The 19,452-nt window shown below is 37.1% G+C and overlaps 1 protein-coding gene across 1 annotated transcript in view; it reads right to left on the bottom strand.

Moving 5' to 3' along the window:
* TTN (titin) overlaps nucleotides 1-19,452 on the bottom strand; it is a 240,259-nt gene that overhangs the window by 75,726 nt on the left and 145,081 nt on the right. Inside the window, exons 192-227 of the mRNA XM_086898524.1 lie at nucleotides 19,176-19,442; nucleotides 18,447-18,713; nucleotides 18,221-18,360; nucleotides 17,153-17,279; nucleotides 16,254-16,396; nucleotides 14,155-14,278; nucleotides 13,039-13,305; nucleotides 12,798-12,895; nucleotides 12,502-12,670; nucleotides 12,138-12,404; nucleotides 11,727-11,993; nucleotides 11,357-11,635; nucleotides 10,857-11,265; nucleotides 10,629-10,753; nucleotides 10,267-10,533; nucleotides 9,384-9,653; nucleotides 8,885-9,187; nucleotides 8,460-8,762; nucleotides 7,918-8,105; nucleotides 7,721-7,835; nucleotides 6,861-7,145; nucleotides 6,430-6,581; nucleotides 6,125-6,272; nucleotides 5,840-6,017; nucleotides 5,628-5,749; nucleotides 5,242-5,529; nucleotides 4,852-5,148; nucleotides 4,549-4,735; nucleotides 3,890-4,005; nucleotides 3,499-3,798; nucleotides 2,951-3,250; nucleotides 2,757-2,862; nucleotides 1,588-1,784; nucleotides 1,194-1,499; nucleotides 800-1,078; nucleotides 90-389 (exon numbers count right to left, since the gene is read on the bottom strand). Of these exons, the coding sequence (XP_086754650.1) occupies nucleotides 90-389; nucleotides 800-1,078; nucleotides 1,194-1,499; nucleotides 1,588-1,784; nucleotides 2,757-2,862; nucleotides 2,951-3,250; nucleotides 3,499-3,798; nucleotides 3,890-4,005; nucleotides 4,549-4,735; nucleotides 4,852-5,148; nucleotides 5,242-5,529; nucleotides 5,628-5,749; nucleotides 5,840-6,017; nucleotides 6,125-6,272; nucleotides 6,430-6,581; nucleotides 6,861-7,145; nucleotides 7,721-7,835; nucleotides 7,918-8,105; nucleotides 8,460-8,762; nucleotides 8,885-9,187; nucleotides 9,384-9,653; nucleotides 10,267-10,533; nucleotides 10,629-10,753; nucleotides 10,857-11,265; nucleotides 11,357-11,635; nucleotides 11,727-11,993; nucleotides 12,138-12,404; nucleotides 12,502-12,670; nucleotides 12,798-12,895; nucleotides 13,039-13,305; nucleotides 14,155-14,278; nucleotides 16,254-16,396; nucleotides 17,153-17,279; nucleotides 18,221-18,360; nucleotides 18,447-18,713; nucleotides 19,176-19,442 (7,956 nt within the window). The remainder of the gene's footprint in view (nucleotides 1-89; nucleotides 390-799; nucleotides 1,079-1,193; nucleotides 1,500-1,587; nucleotides 1,785-2,756; nucleotides 2,863-2,950; nucleotides 3,251-3,498; nucleotides 3,799-3,889; nucleotides 4,006-4,548; nucleotides 4,736-4,851; nucleotides 5,149-5,241; nucleotides 5,530-5,627; nucleotides 5,750-5,839; nucleotides 6,018-6,124; nucleotides 6,273-6,429; nucleotides 6,582-6,860; nucleotides 7,146-7,720; nucleotides 7,836-7,917; nucleotides 8,106-8,459; nucleotides 8,763-8,884; nucleotides 9,188-9,383; nucleotides 9,654-10,266; nucleotides 10,534-10,628; nucleotides 10,754-10,856; nucleotides 11,266-11,356; nucleotides 11,636-11,726; nucleotides 11,994-12,137; nucleotides 12,405-12,501; nucleotides 12,671-12,797; nucleotides 12,896-13,038; nucleotides 13,306-14,154; nucleotides 14,279-16,253; nucleotides 16,397-17,152; nucleotides 17,280-18,220; nucleotides 18,361-18,446; nucleotides 18,714-19,175; nucleotides 19,443-19,452) is intronic.

Genomic DNA, 19,452 nt, shown 5'->3' with positions numbered 1-19,452 from the left:
TCAAAAGAGGGATCATATGAGAAAGGAGAATACGAAAATTTTATTTAAAATTCAATTTTAAAAATTATTTAATAGAAAGGCAAACTTACGTTTTGGGTCTTCTGCAATGATCGGGTTTCTTAGTTCAAGATAATCACCCCCTCCGATCTTATTGACAGCTTTAACACGGAAGTAATATTCACAGTTTGGGATAAGATCTTTGACTTGCCATGAAAGCTTATTTTCACCAGACATGACTGGGATGTATGTTTTACGACCTGCTTCCCTGCGTTCCAGAACATAATGCAAAATAGGAGTACCACCATCAAAGTCTGGAGGCTCCCAGGATACTTTGCAAGAATTCTTAGTTATGTCGCTTGCCTTAATGTCTTTACACTGTCCAGGTGGACCTGTTTTAAATAAGAATGAAAAAATTAGTTAACTAAATAGATGTGAAAGTATTCTTATAAATATGAAATTATGTTTCATTGCTTTGCTTTGCAGAAAGCAAAGACCACAAATGTGGACTACACATGATCTATATGAAATTATATTCCCAAAGGTGAAAATTAGTCAGAATTCTTGAGACATTTTTATATTTATATGCTAATATTCAAAATAATTAGGCTTTGAGCAGTCACTGAATAGTTAAAGCAACTTGAGGTAAAGTGTTTTTTTGTGGGACTTCATAATATAAACGCTTGTAGGGCAATCTACATGTGTCTGAGTTGAAGTGATTTGCCTTTCTAGTCCTTTCTTCTGTCAGCTGCAGAGCCCAAGTGAAGATAAGTATACTTCTCAAATGGAAGAAGGTAGTTACCTATGACTTTGACATTGACTGAACCAGTTGTTGATGCCAGCTTGTTCTCCAGTGTGATAGTATAAACACCAGCATCAGCGTGAACACTGTCTATGACTTCAAGCAATGCAGAGGTGTAGTCACTCTTCATTGTTGTTCTGTCACCAGCTTTCAACTCTTTGCCATCTTTGTGCCATGTTATAGTTGGAGATGGAACAGCTCTGAAGGGTACAGGGATACTTAGTTTCTGTCCTTTAACAACAACAATGTCACGAGTTTGCAGATCAATGGTTGGATTACCTGTAAAAGTAAGTACAATGTTATTGGAAAATTGCCAAACACTATTCCGTTTTTTCAGTTATGCAGATCTGGAGAAAAAAAAAAGAAAAGCAAAGAAAAAGGATTCAATTCTTACAGTCTGGGTCCTTGGCAACAACTTTTTCTGAGATGTCTGATGGCTCACTAGCTCCAACAGCATTGACAGCTCTGACTCTCAGCACGTATTCTTTGTCTGGAACAACACCCTCATCCACTTTACATTTTAGATCTTTAATTGGACGAGAATTGATTCGCATCCATTTTTCTGTTCCTGCTTCACACATCTCAACATTATATCCAATAATAGGACTTCCACCATTTTTCTCAGGAGGTTTCCATGCAATGCAAATGTGCTTTCGGCCTGCATCTGTGACATGTAAATCCTGAGGAGGTGAAGGAGGACCTGCAGAAATGGAAAAGTATTGTGTGATTTTCCTCCCAGAATGGTACACTGCTTCTAAAATTCATACACAGTGTATTATTCTACTTACTTGTTGGATCTTCAATATGAACGAGGTCAGTGGGTTCACTGGGATGACCACATCCAGCTTCATTTTCTGCACGAACCTGGAACTGTACATCTGTACCTTCAATGACATCTGTCACTCTATAATTGCAATCTGGACCAGCTGTCTTCCCAGCTTTTACCCAGCGAGTAGCTAGCTTTTCTTTCTTTTCAATAACATATCTGAAGAGATTAGGGAAAATACTGTGAGGCACTTGAAATAGGAACACTTCAGACTTCTTGGTCAAGAAAATAGATAAAAAGAGTTTAGAATAGTTTAGACAATGGAAAAGTAAAGAGAATCATGGATAATAGATTCAATGAACTTTCTTCACAAATTAGACACTTAGTCCTAGTAGGTGTCAGCGCCTAGTAGGGCTGACATCACTGACAGACCCAGGTCAGAAAGTCAATTCTTGAACTTCATTCTGTGTTTTAGAACTGAACTGAACCATGTTTTCAGGCTGTAGAGAGCTGCAGAGGCAAAAGAACCTCCAAGCAATACTTGTATCTTTGCTAGTTTGGATCTCAATGGTCAGTTCATTCAGAATATTTGTAAATATTATTTACTCCTCTGTCAAAATTCTGCTTAGGACAGGCTATGGCAAAGTAATGCAAATTGAATGACTTCTGTTTCTTCAGGCAGATCCCTGTAGTTCTCTGTTGGTTTAAGATGTGCTTTCTGTGATTGGGAAGGAGTAAAACAGTCTGAAAAGTGTTATAAAGAAGAAAATGAACAGAAAAGAGGTAAGTCTTCATTTTACCTGAGTGTATGTGGTTTGAATGACAAACTCAGGCAGAAGGAAAATTCAACCATATTTCTTGTTAGATGATTTTAAGTGCCTAGTATTCTGCAGGAACTGGAGACTATGGTCACATTATTTTATTTTTTTTACACAGTTCCTTATGCTGTTTTGAGGGTGTTGACACACATTCACTGTTCATGCATGTTAGGTACTTTATTTACATCATTTCTACATTTTAAAATCAAGCCCTTCATTGCTTTGACCACATGGCTTTTCTTACATGCATTCACATCTTTTTAATAAAAAATGTGTCAATTTAAAATTTAACTGTTTTGAGAGGAACATCTTCATCTAAATATCAAAAAGATATTTATCTATAGGAGCCTACACAAAATTAAAATGACCTTACCTTTGAATTGGTCTGCCACCATCATTCTTAGGTGGTTCCCATTTCAAATCAACATGGCCTTTTTTCACTTCAACTATTGTAAGGGCATATGGAGGCCCAGGGGTTGCTAAGGTTAAAAAAAAGGCACACATTAGAAGACTATGAATTCATGACATGTGAGCTACTGATCACTCAGTAAGCGAATCAAGACTTACTGAAAGTATCTTTAGCAAGCACTGAGTCTTCAATTTCACAGTAGTCACTCTGTCCAATGGCATTTTCAGCAGCCACACGGAACACATACAAAGAGCCTTCAGTCAGTGGGCTCACTGTGTACTTGGTATCTTTCACTGTTGTATCAACTGTCTGCCAACCTTTCCGCCTTACATCTCTTTTTTCAACAATGTAGTTGGTGATTGGGGAACCCCCATCTTTTTCTGGTACTGTCCATTTAAGATCTGCTGTATTTTTAGTAATATTAATAACTTCAAGCCATCGAGGTGGTGAAGGAGGATCTGCAAAATAGGAAAAAAAAAGTTAAATCAGGATGTTGCAATTCCCGTGAAAGATCTTGGAAGACAAGGAATATGCTGAAAGATTAAAACTTTATATTTCCTGAACTGAAGCAGGACAGATTTTAGTGTTTCATAAGCCTTCCAAGAGTTCATTTAGTACCTACAAAGACAGGCAGACATGGGGTTTTTTAGAAGTCAGAGAGATACTGCATGTATTTGCAGTAGCAGCACACAGAAACAGTACTCACAGAGCCTCTCCTTGCACAGCACGGGGTCACTGGGCTCGCTGGGCTCGCTCTCGCCAGCCTTGTTCACAGCTCTTACACGGAATGAATATTCTTGTTTCTCCATAAGATCTTTGAGGAAGTGTTCAGTCGTGGGAACTCCTTCAGCCACTCTCACCCATTCGTCTGTTCCAGTCTTTAACAGCTCAATGACGTAAGATTCAATTTTTGCCCCTCCATCATGCTCTGGCTTTGTCCAGTTCAGGGTAAGGAATGTCTTGCCAATATCTTTCACAGTTGGCTTTCCAGGAGGCCACGGTGGATCTGGAAAAGAGTTAAGTATTAATTATGTCATTGAAAACAATATTTTTGTTATTGTTGCTAAATTAAACAATGAAAAATGTGCTTATTGTACCGATTGGATCTTTCACTAAGATTGGCTCTGTTTCCTTGCTTGGTTTTCCAGGTCCTGCAAGATTCTCTGCCAAGACACGGAACTTATATTTCTTCTTATTCGTAAGACCTTTGACTCTGGAAAGAAAAATTAAGTTTGATTAAACCAATAGGCATTAATTCATTTCCAAAACATTATTCTCTCCACTCTTCATACTACAGATTACTTGGAAAATCTGAAAATACCCAAATTACTGCTACTGATGTCAACACATTGTCTGCCCTAAAATGGTACACCATGATAAAAATGAATGTTTTGAGAACCGTATTGGATTTTTGCATGTTCCATGGTTTTTAATTAATTAGAGTATCAGGAGAAAAAAAACTAAGGATTTTGGTAAACTGATGCTTGAGATGACCATGTCTGCCATTTTAGGATATCTTATGAATAAGCATAGAAATTATTAGGCAAGACATTTAAAAGGAAAAAAAAGATGAATAATTCTTCTGTAAAGATATCACTTGTTCAAACTAATTTAAAAAGTAACATACCAGGGGTAGTTGGATCAAAACTTATGGAAACAAGGAAAAATAAGAACAATGTAAAACTTATTTTAAAAGCTTCTGTTACATTTTTATGTCTCTGTGACATATTTCACCCTAAACTGACTGCAGTCTTACTTGAATGTTGTATCTTTCACTGGCATTTTGTTGCATTTTATCCATTTATCCTGCTCAGGATCATATCTTTCAACCCAGTAGCCAGTTATGGGGCTGCCACCATCTTCATCTGGCTCATTCCATGTTAAAGTGACTGAATCTTTAGTGACCTCTGTCGGCTTGAGACCTGTTGGAGGGCCTGGTGGATCTGTATAAATTAATTAAAAAAACAAAAAACCAAAAACCAAAATCATCAGACAGGGTTTTTTTTTTTCCTTCCTATTAAAATACTGTAATAATTTATCATTAATTTAATTAACTAACCAAATGAATATTTGGCAATGATGGGGCTACACTGTGCTGGCTCCCCAACACCATACATGTTTTCAGCACTGACTCGAAACACGTATTCTTTATGAGGAGTTAAATTGGTAGCTCTGAATTTTGTATCTTTAATAGTTGATGACAACTTGTCCCATATTTCACTGTCTGTAGCTCTTTTCTCAAGGACGTAGTTGGTAATTTTAGAGCCCCCATCATCTCGTGGAGGATTCCAGGTTAGAAGGCAGGATTCGTTTGTGATTTCTGATACATCAAACGCAGCGGGTGGACCAGGTTTATCTGTAGAGGACAAGATGTGAGTATTAATTTTCTGCTTGCATACCTTGGTACATTACTAATGATTTATGTAAACAACATAAAGTACATGCATACCAAGAACATTAACTTCAACAACAGCAGTAGCACGTCCACTGGAATTTACAGCTTCTATAATATAGGTTCCACTGTCACTCCTCTTGCTGTCTGTAATAGTGACTGTAGAATGATTAGGTTGGCTTTCAATGGTGATTCTGTTGTCAGGTCTCAAAATTTTGTCAGCCTTGGTCCAAGTAATCTGGGGTTCAGGCTTTCCAGTCACTTTAGCTGGCAGCTCAATTTTGGTTCCAGCTTTCACAGTAAGTCCAGCAAGAAGCTTCACATCTAAGAAAATTTCTGGAGCCTCTGGTTTAGAAGAGAATGAAAATGTTGTTAGAGAAACAGTATTTCAGAGACTGGTAGAAATAAAGCAGCTATGGGAATTTAGCAAGTGAAGTAGTTACCTTTTGCATCAATGGCCTGAATATCATCTGTTGGCTTACTTGGCCTACTTGCTCCCATTCTGTTCAAAGCCTTAACCCGATAAGCATACCACTCTCCTTCCTTGAGCTTTGTTACTTCCATTCTGTCAAAAACAAAAAAAATTCAAATATTTAGAGTGGTGAAGACAGCACAGTTAGTTAAGAGGATATGTCTACTGTATTGATTTACTTACTTTGTTTCAATAACAGGCTCCCCACAGATCTCCCACTTGTCTGTGCCACGTTGGGATTTTTCTACCAGATAACCCTTAATGCGTGCACCACCATCATATTTAGGTGGCTCCCATGTTAGGAAGATTCCTTTTGATGTTGGATTTCTCCATTTAACATTTTCTGGTGGGTCAGGCACCGCTATTAAAAAATAAAAACATATGGAGTATTAGAAACCAGTCTAAGGAAAATATATTATTTTTATATCTTATTTTGAAGAAAATCAGCAAAATTTCAAATATGCTTACTTGCTGGTATTGACATATTTACAGGTTCATCAATATATGCAGGTTCTCCAGGGCCACATTTATTGCATGCAAAAACCCTAAATAAATATTCTTTCCCTTGGACGAGGTCAGGTACAGTGAACTCTTGGTCAACAATATGATCCATAACCTAAAGAGGAGAAAGGTTCCAATGTAATTGGAATGAAGTACAACGAATTTTTAAAATTTATTTACAAAGAGCGATCACAAAAATGAGACACAAAACTCAGCAGCACAAGTGAAAATAATACAGCAATAGAAACTTAAATGAGAAAGAATGAACTTACTTTGCTCCACGTTTTCCGGCTTACTTCACGTTTTTCAATTATATAGCCGGTAACTGGGCTTCCACCATCATCTTCTGGAGGTTCCCATGCGAGCTGCACTGTACTCTTGAGTACTTCTAAAACATTGAGCTCTCTTGGTGCACTCGGACAAGCTAGAAGTCACAGAAATTGCATTATTTTGTAATTGGTGTTTGATAGATGATCTCTATGTAATGTCTTTACCAGAAGATTTAGTCTTATTAAGTCATTCCTCTTTAAACAGCAAAGTTACATTTTGAAAACTAGAAAAGAAGGTTTTTTGAGGAGGGATTTCTAGTTTTTACCTATATTTTAATTAACTTGGTTGGATGTTGTAAGATTATACATTATTAACCTAATTAGATTTTAGCAAGACAAATATGGAATGTTATTGCTAAAACATGTTCACTTACCAATGACATTAACATTAATTTCTCCTGAAACAGATGACACAGGGTTTTCTAATGTTAAGTAATAAATTCCCTTGTCTGGGCGCTCACTCGGAGTAATTACAAGTTCTGCAAAGGAGGCAGTGGTCTTCATTTTCACACGGTCACCCTCTTCTAAGACTTGGTCACCAAAAGACCATGTGGCTGTTGGCACGGGGTACCCAGTGATGGGAACACGGATCTTGATTGGCTCTGGTACAATAACTTCCAGTCCATCCTTAAATGCACTCAGGTCCATTGTAGGTTCAACTGGAAAAAATGGAACGTGGGTTCAATAAATTACTTTAAGATCTTATGAGCACAGCTAATGATAATTGCGTTGAGAGGCTGATTCTGACTGCATCTCAGCCTGCAGGTCTAGCTTGCTGCATCTCAGCCTGTCTAGACCTAGATTTGTCTTATGACTCCCTACCTCTCCCAGCTAAATGTTTCCTGTTTTTTCAAAAATATGTGAGATAGTAAGGGAGATTAGTATTACAAAGTATGACATCCAATTTACCTTTTAATGTAAAAACTTTGCATTCTTTAATATTTTTTTTAGGTATCTTCTCTGCCTGTCTTTCCTTCTGTTACCTCTTACTTTCCACAGAGGTAGATCAGGAGACAAAAGGTCATGCCTTGCTCCTCTGGCAACCTAACAGGCCTCTATCTCATAGTACAGATAATTATCTGCAGAATTCATAATGGAGAAAAAATAGCTCATGATCTCAAATGTCTAAGGTGTGCCAGTTATCTGGTGAAAAATATACATATTACCCACAAGATGCACTTTAATTGTGTGCCTTATGTGATTAATGGTTTTTGAGAAATAGAATGTGGCTTACCAAAAGCATCATCTGCAGTTAATGGCCCAATAGCCTCTGCTGGATCAGACACACCAGCTGCATTTTCTGCTGAGACTCTGTAGTAATAACTGGATCCTTGTTTCAATCCAGTTACCTAAAATGCACAAACAATCATTTACTACCTCATATCAAAGATGATCTACGCATTTCACCTGTTGATGAAGGGAATGTTTTACCTTAAATGTAAGAGCAGGTACTAGTTTTGGGTTACAACGAATCCACTTGTCTGTTCCTTCCTCTTGCCTTTCAATAATATAGCCTAAGATTGGACTTCCTCCATCTTCAAGAGGGGGTTCCCACGTGAGCTGAACTGATGACTTAGTTTGATCTGAATGCTCAAGGTTAATGGGAGGACTTGGTCTCTCTGGAAAAAATTTGAGACAAACAGATTCATGCAACTGATAAAGGAGCGTGGTTCTGCAAATTAACTGCTTCTATCTTATGGTACAGTTTTTAAAGCCTTTGCACAGCTTTTTCTAAACTCATTTTTTAAACTGAGGTTGCATCCTAACTTCAGAGAAAAAACATTTGCAGTTCTTACTAGACCAAGTGGTAGCAAGGTACTCCTGCTAAGTTTGAAGGAGAAAAATAGGGAAAATATACTGTACACAGTATTTGCAGCACACACATTCATGAACTGAACTTTCCTGCACACATAGCATCCAAAATGCTCCTGTCTCATAATGCAATCATAATTATACATACTTTGCATACTCACCAATTGGGTCCATGATTTTTACTGCACGTGTAGCAGGACTTGGTTTTCCAACTCCAACCATGTTTTGAGCTCTTACTCTGAAGAAATATTCTTCATTTTCCACAACATCAGTCAGGACAGCTGTCAGTTCGTCAGGTCCTGTGGTCATAGTTGGCTCCCATCTGATGGTAGCTCTGTTACGCAGTTCAATAACATAGCCAGTAATGGGGGACCCTCCATCATCCTCAGGTGGTTCCCAGCTAAGTGTGGCTCCAAACCTGTTCACATCAGTAACTTCTACATTTTGAGGAGGACCAGGAACATCTGCATTTTATTTTAGGGGGAAAAAGGAAAAAGAAGGTATGTAGGTTTTACCTATTGTTAGAATTTGTACTGCTTTTTTTACACAGCCATCAAACACTGAGTTTCTCATAACTTCAGCTCACCAAATTTGCTCTTAGCTTCCACAGGTGTGTCTGTTTCCACTGGCTCACCAGTGCCCACTCTGTTGCGTGCACTAACACGGAAGAGGTACTCAACTCCTCCTTTCTGAAGTCCAGTAACAGTGTATTCACAGTTTTCAGCATGATCTGTGACCACGATCCAGGTCTTACGCTTGATATCACGCCTTTCAACCACGTAGCCTATGATTTTACTTCCACCATCACTTTCTGGTTCTTGCCATGCGAGACCAACTTCACCGTCATAAATTTCAGTGACTTCCAAGTTTCTAACTGGACCTGGAACATCTGTTAAAGACATAACAATACTTCAGGGCATTGCACCTGCTTTTTCCCCTCTGGCTTGAGAAGAGGAGTCTGGGGGGAGACCTCAAGATAATCTACATCTTTCCCATGAGGGGAAGCAGAGGGCTTCCCTCTCAAAAAAGGCTTTTTTACTCTGTGAAATAGTGGTAAGCAAGGTTTTAATAATATGAGTACTCACCAATGACTTCGACATTGATGAATGCTTCTGCCTGGCCATGCTTGTTTCGAAGCACAACCTTGTACCTTCCTTTATCTGATTTCTTTGCTTCATAAATTTTGAAGGTAGTGCAGTCAGTTGTTGTATCAACAGTTGTTGTGGGAAGACTTTCTCCTGCTTTCAACCATTCAGCTTCTGCTCTTGGGTAGGCATCATATGGGACAGTCATAGTTAAAGGTTTCCCAACATCAACCACAAGGTTTTGATCACCAGTCTTGATTTTAGGTGCAGCTAAGAAAGATGAATGTGAAAAGTCAGTACTAGCACACACATATATAAAAAATCAATGTATTTGTGCAATCAGCAAAGAAGCTAACACAGAAAAGTAAAAGGACCTGCTGTGCAAACACTAAGAAAATCCTTCGTGTACTTGTTGGACAGCTCCAGAGAAAGAAATACAGGCTGGTTGGTATGTACTATGTTCTGCTATAAAATCAGCAAAGAAGGAGTTGCTTTTTGAGAACTAATTTAATTATTCTGTAAAATAGAAAAATTAGGAATTATATGTATAATATGACTTAAATGAACAGGCCAAATAATTTCCTTTTTTTTTTAGTGACTTAATTAAAAGCTTAAATCTTAAATCTTAAGTATACACATTGAAAAGTGACATGTTTTCCTCAACAGCTGGATCAGCACGGTATAACAAAAAATGTTTGTTGTTTAAATTCATATTCATACAGTTTTACAGAATTGTTAAACAAACATCAAATAGTTTAACACTTTTTTCAGGCTGACTGTGTATTTATTTTAGTTCAACTGTTTGAAAGAGCAAAAATCAATTTAGTTAAATTAAATTCACTAATTAAGATTTTATGAAAGAAGCACAAAGCAAGCAACTTACCAGCTAATTCAAGCTTAGCTCTAGCTTCCTTATCTTTGGCGATAAATCTGTATTCCCCTTGGTCACGGGGCTTTATGTCACACACCTGCAGCCTGTGGACCTTTCCTTCACTCATCATCTGATGTTTGTCACCTTGGATGATAATCATGTTGTTTCTCAACCACTTGACCTCCACACCATCTTTGTTCAATTCTGCCATGAAGATGACATCTGCACCAGGAGCTTCATAAATATCTTGTGGTGGTCGAATAATCTCAACAGGGATTTCTGAAATAAATGTTAATTTATTTGGTGTTATTTGTTTATTGTTTCTACTATTATTAAATAATGTAGAAACAAATCCCATCCAATTTTACACATACCTTCAACAAAAAGTCTTGCCCTAGATCTCCTGTCATCCACTCCACAGGAATATTCACACTCATCATCTAGTCTACAGTCTTTTATGATTAATCTGTGCAGATTTCCATCTTTTTCAAACTGGTATCTTTATAGGGGAGAAAAATAAGCAGTATTTTAGTTTCCAGACAAAGCAATAAAGTAAAACAAGTATGTTTAGCACATTCAGAAGCACAATAAAATGTACATACTTTTTGCCTTCTTTGATTTCTCTTCCATTTCTGTACCATTTTACACTGACTTTCTCTTTGGAAAGCTGGCATGTAAAGACAGCATCATCAAATTCAGTGACAGTCTGGTCCTGAAGATGTTCAGTGAAATCTGCTGGTGCTTCAGTGATGAGAAGCTCTGCAACTGATTTGTCTTGTCCAGCAGTAACAGTGTATTCACCTTCATCTACAAACCCACAGTCTTTAATGATCAATGAGTGCTTGAATTTATCAATTTTGTACAAAATGCGCCTGTCAAATGTGATCTCTTCTCCATTCTTTGTCCATTTGAGAGTTGCATTGAGGCGATTAACTTTGCACCAGAATGTGACGGTTTTCTTTTCCATGGTCTCAATGTCTTCAAGGGGCTCAACAATTCTGAGATCCTCCTCTGTTATGACAAAAAGGCAAACATTTTTAGATCCTCATATGAAATTGAATGTAAATAATGAAAAAAATTCAGTGTAGTGCAAGTCACTTACCTAAAACTTTCAAGGCAGCAGAGCTTTTAACGTGTTCACCTCTCTGGTTTGTCAGTGAGATGGTGTAGGTAGCCTGATCTTTCAACTCTGCATCTCTGATTCTGAGAGTGTAGACTACACCCTTCTGAACAATAATGTACTTTGCACTATCAAATATTGCCTCGTCATCTTTGAACCACTTCTCTTTGGCACCTTCTTTATTGACTTCACAGTTGAAGATAATTTCTTGACACTCATTAACTTCTTGGTCCTTAAGAGGAGTTATAATCTTGAGTTTTTCTGAAATTGAGAAAACAGAAGGAATAGGACATCATGTAGTATAAAGAATGCAACAAAACAAGCCCATACACATTGACAAAATAAAGCTTACCAATCACTTCTAGATGTGCTGTAGCTTTAGCTTCACCAACCATGACAGTATACATTCCTCTATCTCCTAGAACAGAGTCTTTAACCACAAGAGTTCTCTTTTTGCCGTCTGAAATGATGTCGTACTTATCACCAGACTCCAAAACTACGCCATCCCTCAGCCACTGCACTGTAATGGCTTCTTTGGATACTGAACAGACAAATTCAGCTTTTTCTCCTTCAAGCACCTCAAGGTTTTGTGGTCTGGTAAGAAATTCTGCTGCAAGTTCTGAAAGAAAATATTTTTTTTAGATATATATTATTTTTTACTTGTGAATAGAGTAAACCAAGTTGTGTATTATTACTGATTTTTTAACGTTTTTAATTAAATTTTTTTTTCCAGGATACAAGCCAACCAAAGTAGCACTCTTACCATGTACAGTAAGTTTCCCTGTTGTACTAGAGCTTGGGAGCTTGCAAGTGTATTTGGCAGCATCTTCAGGATGAGCATTATGTATAACAAGAATTCTCTTTCTACCATCAGAAATGTGTTCAAATCTACCACCATCAGGCACCTCTTCATCTCCTTTAAGCCAAGTAACTTCAGCATTTGGCTTTGAAACTTCACAGATCAATTTTACAGTGTCATTTTCATTTACTTCAAGATCAGGAAGATTTTTTGTGAACACAGCCTCTTCCTCTGCAAAAAGAATTTCAAAAGATGATTAAAGCCTGCCACAAAAAAACCCCACTCTCACTTTTTTTATTGTTCACAGATTCTAAAACACTGTGTTTACCTATCACTGTAAGTAGGCCAGAAGTTCGAGCTGTTTTTGCTTCACAGGAATATTCAGCTTCATCATCAAAGACACATTTACTGATGACAAGAATGTGCTCTGCACCTTTAGAAATTATGTCATACTTTTTGCCTTTTCTAATTTCCATGCCATCCTTAAACCACTTCACCTGTTTCAGAACAAATGAACATTGTTATTAACATGCTCACCCTACATTTCAGTGTGTTCTTTTATAGCAATATGACAAAGCTTTCCAGCTGAAGGAGTTACTGAGATTAAAAAGTCTCACTACAGACCTTGATATTTGGACGAGAAATTTCACATTCAAACCGAGCAGATTCTTTTTCTTTAACCTCAAGGTCAGTCAGGGGTTTGAGGAAGTCGACACGAATAGCTGTAAGAGAATAGAAAATTTTTAGTAGAGGGAAGTCTGCGGTAGAGAAGTAAAAAACTGCCAACATTATACTACTGCCAGTCAGACACTAATACATTGCCTTTACAACACCTAGGAATTTTGTAGAAAATTGAATTACTCACGCTCCACATTGAGAAAACATGATGTCTTAAAATCCTTAGCATCACAAGAATATGTTTTTGCATCATCCAGTGTGCAGCCGCGAATGATGAGTTTTCTGACCCTGCCGTCAGAAATGATATCATACTTCTTTGATTTGTGAATTTCTTCTCCATTTTTGAACCATTTAACTTTTGCATTTTCCCTGGAAACTTCACATTCCAGTACTGCAGTGGCTTCTTCTTCAACAGTCTGGTCCTCAAGTGGTTTAGTAAATTCAACTGGGGGTTCTAAAAGAAACAGTTACATTTTTGATAGAAAAGATGTAAATTATAGCCAGTCTTCTGTTTGTACAGAACTGCCCCATGCTGTTTACTAATTTTCCTTGACTGAATAATCAAAAAGACTCTTAGATGTCCCTATTGAAGGTTTCTTAAAACATCTTTTATTTTTGATACACAGACATTTTTTATTAATTCAGGTAATTTTCTAATTTTCAGTCTACTGTAAGATTAGACTGAATGATACCTTGTCCATGGGGCCATTAATTAAAAATCATCACAAAGCCTTGAAACCCAATTTCTTTAGCTGAACCATACCCGCATAATCTCAATGACTCTGAAGTTACACTGTGAACTTAAGAGAATGCTTAGGGTTTTTTTTTCAATTTTTCCTTGAATTACTGGATCAGTGTGTGCAGTTCTTTCACTTAATAACACAGCTTGCAAGCAGTACAAGTGGGTATACAGACAATGTTATGTTGTCCCTTGACTGATGATGACTCTCACAGGTCTCTGGATATTCAAAAGAACAAAAAAAGCCACTGAGAGCCACAAAGGCTGGGTCCTCTTGAGGCCAATTGAATGTTCAAATCTGCAGCAAAGCCCTGCAAACCCTAATGAACTGGTTCATCTCCCAGATTTGACCCATTTCCAGCATGTTCTCTTGTCCAGCTCTTCCATAAAATGCAGAGATTTTAAGTAGGTGGCTTTTTTAACCAGGGAAGTTACCAACCAGTTGAATATTGTTTACATGACCCCACTCATTCGATAAATAGTGTCTATTAGCTTCCTATTCCAGGATGAATCATGAATGGGCCATTAATGCCAATTATGTTTTAACTAAAATGACTGACTTACCTTTCACAAAAAGATTTGCTTGAGTTCTGAAATCTTTTGCTGTCAGTGATACCTCTCCTGCATCTGTTAACTTGACATCTCTAAGAACAAGTGTGTGAACTCTCCCTTCAGCACGGGTCACAACCTTACAAAACACATAAAAAGCCCTTTGTGAACATCTAAACAAGTATTTAACAACTATTTAATGAAATAGCATGCTATTTATGATTTCTGGAGTTTGGTTGTCCACTTTCATGTGAAATTTTGACAACTTCCTTTTGTATATACTAGATTTAGCTCAATCCTCAAGGCTCTGAGAATTTTGAGGCTGACTTGAGATGATGTCTGCTTTGAACATTTATTAATAAATAAAAAAAAAATAAGCAAATTTATGGGAAAAGCTGGCATTACTGCTGGTTACATGAAAAGTAAAAACTTTTGCAGCTGTGAAGAGGTTTGGCACCCCCCACATACACTTCTCTGGAAATGCCAATTTGATTTTCTATAATTAAAATTTGGTAAAAAAATCTGCCTAAAAGACTAGTTTCTGTGATGATTTATTGCAGAAACTACTTTGCAATCACATTAAACAAAAAAGTCAGTACAATGAATAAAGGTTATAAATATTCAGCTGAATGCCAGCCACATAGGTAATAAAACCATTTGAATTAGAAACAGCTAAAATGAAACACTTGTACAATTAGATTGATTCTTAAAGAAAGTTGTAAATGTGTTTCAAGAGGCTATTTTAAATGCTAGAAAGTGGTGCATTGAATAAGTATATGTTTACTCGCAATTTCATCTTGATAAAGTTTCAACTGTTCAAATGACAGTTTTGACTGTATATGTAAACTATATGAAGTCTGACTTTTATTTTTTCACCTAATTAAAATAATAGCTCAGACGGAAAAGACCAAAATAATGTTCCATTATACAGAATACTAAACACGTATTTTTCTTGCCAGGCAATCATAACTATCAGTCCACTGCACTGATCAATAGCTTTTCACATTTTTATTCTGAAGCTCAGAATTATCTTGATTTATTTCATGACTCATCTGCAGAGTTTCAACTTTGTTTATCTACTTACACTACAACTACATTTCACTACTTACTACTACTTACTACATTTGTTTATGTTTAAATACTGTAACAGGGACCCTTATCATTATGATCAGTTTTGATTTTCCTATTTCTACATTCTATTTCTTTTATTAAATAGTTTATATTTATGCAAATTTCTTAAAGCTCAGAAAGATCTAGCAAAACCTAGAAAATCTAGAAAAAAATACGTTACAAATTGTATTTAAAAGAAATAGCTCTGTACCACAGTATTATTAGCAACACTATTACAGGTTCTGAAACTTCACTAGGTCATGAAGTGCCTTGAAAGTTTACTTTGTCTTAGTTTTCCCACATTTATTTGAATTTGCATTACTATTTTAGGCCTAGCATGTGAAAAAGAAGTCTCACAACCAATAATAACCATCTCCATTCCTTAATGTATTAATTTATCTTTCTTTCTTTATTTCCCCTACCATTAACTTTAAACATTAAATTGATTGCATTCCAGGCTGCTCAGATCTCAGAGTTAAGAGCCAGCACTTGATTAAGGGTTAAAAATAGCTAGTGAGAAGTGCTTGACAAGCGAATCTGCCCAGAGAGTTATCTGGAGAGCCAGAACAAATGCCTGAAATGGAATTTGAATCCTCTTAATCCCCTTATATGTTGAATTGGACTGCAACTCAGCTTTCAGGAGAAAAAAAGCCTTTTACTTTTCAAAATCCTCTCACTGCAGCCACAGGTAACCTGAGCAAATATTATTCAGTACCTTTGTGGCTAAGTCTCCAACAGAATCAGGTACAAAATCACTGTTGTAATGATTGATATTTTGGAACCTTAGTTTCCCTTCGTATAATAAATAATTGTAGTTTCCCAGAACACTGGAATTTATGGGAAAAACTGCTGCATGTGATTTAGCATTTGACACAGCAGTACTACAATAATGCACCCTAGTACTTCAATTGGCAGAGAACAAATAAGAAATGAAGAAGGGGAAGAGACTTGAAAGAGAAGAAGGAGGAGGAAACAGGAGAAAAAGTAAAGTTTAGTTTCTTTACCTGATCACTGGGCTCCAGTTTCTTTCCTTTCAGGAACCATTCTACTGGGATTCCCTCATAAGAGAGTTCACAATCGAAGGTTGCTGATTCTCCAGCTGTTACTGTTACATCCTTGAGAGGTCTCAGCAAGCCAATTACTCGAGCTTGGTAAGGAGAAGACATAATTTTTAGATTAGTCACTTCTACCCAAGAGAGAGCTGCTGCCCTTATGTACTAATCTCCATGGTGGCTTCCCTCAAGAGAGCCAGACATCGCAATGCTGCTCTTTACATTCCCTAAATAGAAGAGGCCACCCTGGGATCTTAGGGGAGGGCTGGTCACCTACAATTTCCTATTTGCAGAGTGTGTTTCTTTAAATTGAACAAGGTCAGCAGGAAAGTTGCTCTGCATCTGTCCCCTTGCCAAGCCTTGCATGCCTGTTGCTAGATAAGGCATGTGTTTCCAAAATAGCGAGGGCTAGGATTGGAGTGGGAAACAAGTGGTCTTCAAGCGTGTAGTCTGTCCCTGTCCATCAAGCTCTTAACCCTATCCCCAGATATCACTGTTATCCTATCCTCTCCAGTTAACGTGACACTTTGATGCAGCAGAGCCTTTGCTTGCAATATTTGATTTCATAACAGCATATATGATGCCAGACCATCAAGCAGCCTTCAAGGCCATCTCCTTAATCTTACTTCTCCTATATGAATAAATTATATATAAGATTAAAAAACACCTAGAACATTCCTTAACAAAAAAAAATTAGGAACAACCTGAGTAACTAATCCCTGAGTTGCTGTTCTGGAAAGGATTGCTGTAGGTTCCATACAGTATAGAGATTTTCCACCCACTCCGAAGAGGCAGAGAGTACCATGTTTTCACTTAATTATTCAATTAATTTCAGTTCAAAAGACACTTACGTTTCACTCGCAGGTGAGCACCAGACTTGGCATTAGCTGCTTGGAAATCTACTCCACCAGCTTGATCTAAGCGTACATTGTACAATGTAAGGAAGTGCTTTGTTCCTTCCTCCTTGATTTCACATTCCTGCAAAAACAGAATTGATATAATTTTTTCAGTATCTTCTTCATGCTACTTGCTGAAAGAGCCCCTAGTTCTAATGGCATGCATCTGTTTTCTTCTACTCCATTCACAACTCTTAGGTCTATGTGAAATATACATTATAAACATTCATTGACAGGCCTTTCCTTTCAAACTCTCTCCTTAATACAGTCAGCTTCCTCTTGGAAACTAAGGGCAAGAGGCAACACATTTCTGTGCTGACTGAGTAGCCAATATATTAATATATATGTACACCAGACAGAGGCATAACTCCCCCAAGGAAACTAGAAATTGCTAAGTTTGTGCTGTGACCTTTCCTTGAGAAGACCTTTCCTTCTTTTATCCAGACAGTGATTTTCATGTAATTTCTGATCTTTGTGTATTATTCACATTTGTGCAATTACATAAAAGCCAAATTAATGCCAATTGTGATTGTATTGTTTCATTATTTTCCAGATCCTTCCAGCAAGGAGTTTATAATATTTGATTAAGCTCTAAACCATTTATACACCTATTTTAGCTGTCACAGAAATTAAAAAGAGTTTGGAAACATGATCTGCATCTATTTAAATCAAATATAACTCAAAGCCCACAGGAAAAAGCATGGAATCTGAAGATTACATTTTTAAATGTCATTATGTTTAAGTGAATTCCACAAGGTCTTTGTGCTTTGGATACGTGACTGCTAGGTATTGTTACCAATGCAGAATGTACCGTTTTATGTAAAAATAATTTATTATTTAGCTATTTCAGATTACATTTGTACTACATTTAAGACATTATTAATCTTAAAACCCCCTATTTTTAATATAGTGACTCTTCCTGAAAGCAAAAAGAGATCAAGTTTAGTTCCTGCAGTCACTCTCTCCCATCTCCCTGCAAAGTGTTGAGAAACACAGAAAAAATATCATGAAATATTTGCTTACAGCTGATTCAGTCAGAGGTTCTCCTTTTAGTTTCCAATTGCCATGGACACCTTCCTCAGAGATTTCAATATCGAAACGGGCAGTCTCTGTCTCAATCACCTCCACACTGTACAGTGGTCGTACAATCTCAATATCCCGGTCTGGAGAAGAAAAAGGTGATTGGCTCCCTCAGTCTCTAGCAGATCCCAAAAGGTCTCTACAGAGCAACCCATTAAAACAATCATACCTTCAATATCAAGTTTAGCGGAGGTTTGATCAGTACCACAGTCACAAGTGTACTGTCCAATGTCTTTCTTCAAAGCTTTCTTGAGAATAAGGATTCTCTTTTTACCATCGGCCTTAATAACGACATTCTTTGATGCAGTAATTGGATTGCCATCCTTCATCCATTTCACTGGGGCATCTGCTTTGCTGATTTCACATTGTAAGATTACTTCATCTTTCTCCACAGCAGTGTAATCCTGCAGCTTCCCAGTGAAATAAGGGTCTCCCTCTGCAAGCAAAAGTTAAGATATATTTCAGTCTGAAGTTTTAGTCTTCCAGAAAAAACCAACTAGTTTCTACCACAAAATATATTTCCTGTTTATATCCTGCAAGAAGGATTAAATGTAGTCCTTTTTCAAGTTCTGCTACAAAAAAGAAAACAATGAACACTTAAGAAACAATCTGAGGCATTACTAATTTTACTGATGATACTGTTCTGATGTTCTAGGAGTTTTAGAGCACTGTTTTAAGTACTTCCTTACTTACTTTGCAACTATGCATGAAATTTAAAAATTATTGTAATCATCCTTTGTGAATAGGTAAATGGAAACCCAAAGAAGAAAAACAAATTGTTAGATTTCAAAATCATAATTTAAATTTAGGCAAACCCCAAGACTTTCTGATTGCTAATTTTTATTAATAAAACTCTTCTGATAACATACATCAGGTAAATTCTTTTGGGTATTCTTACCAAGAACAGTGAGTTTAGCTTCTGAGGATTTGCCCATAGCTTCCACTTTTATCTGAGAAGTATCATCAATAGTAAGATCTTTGATTGTGAGTGTATGGAATTTGCCATCATCTGTCATTGAAACCACTTTGCTGGTGTGTAATCGTTGGTCATTCTTGAACCAGACCACGGTGATATTTTCATGGGAGAGTTCCACAGTGAACTCTGCAGTTTCTCGCTCCTTCTTTGTTACATCCTTGAGAGGAGTGATGAATTTCAGGCGGATACCTATAGCAAA

This window comes from Cyanistes caeruleus, chromosome 7, assembly GCF_971803275.1.
Source record: "Cyanistes caeruleus chromosome 7, bCyaCae1.hap1.1, whole genome shotgun sequence".
Classification (NCBI taxonomy): domain Eukaryota; kingdom Metazoa; phylum Chordata; class Aves; order Passeriformes; family Paridae; genus Cyanistes; species Cyanistes caeruleus.
The sequence above is the reverse complement of the archived record's forward strand: the minus strand, read 5'-3'. Positions and strand labels throughout refer to the sequence as shown.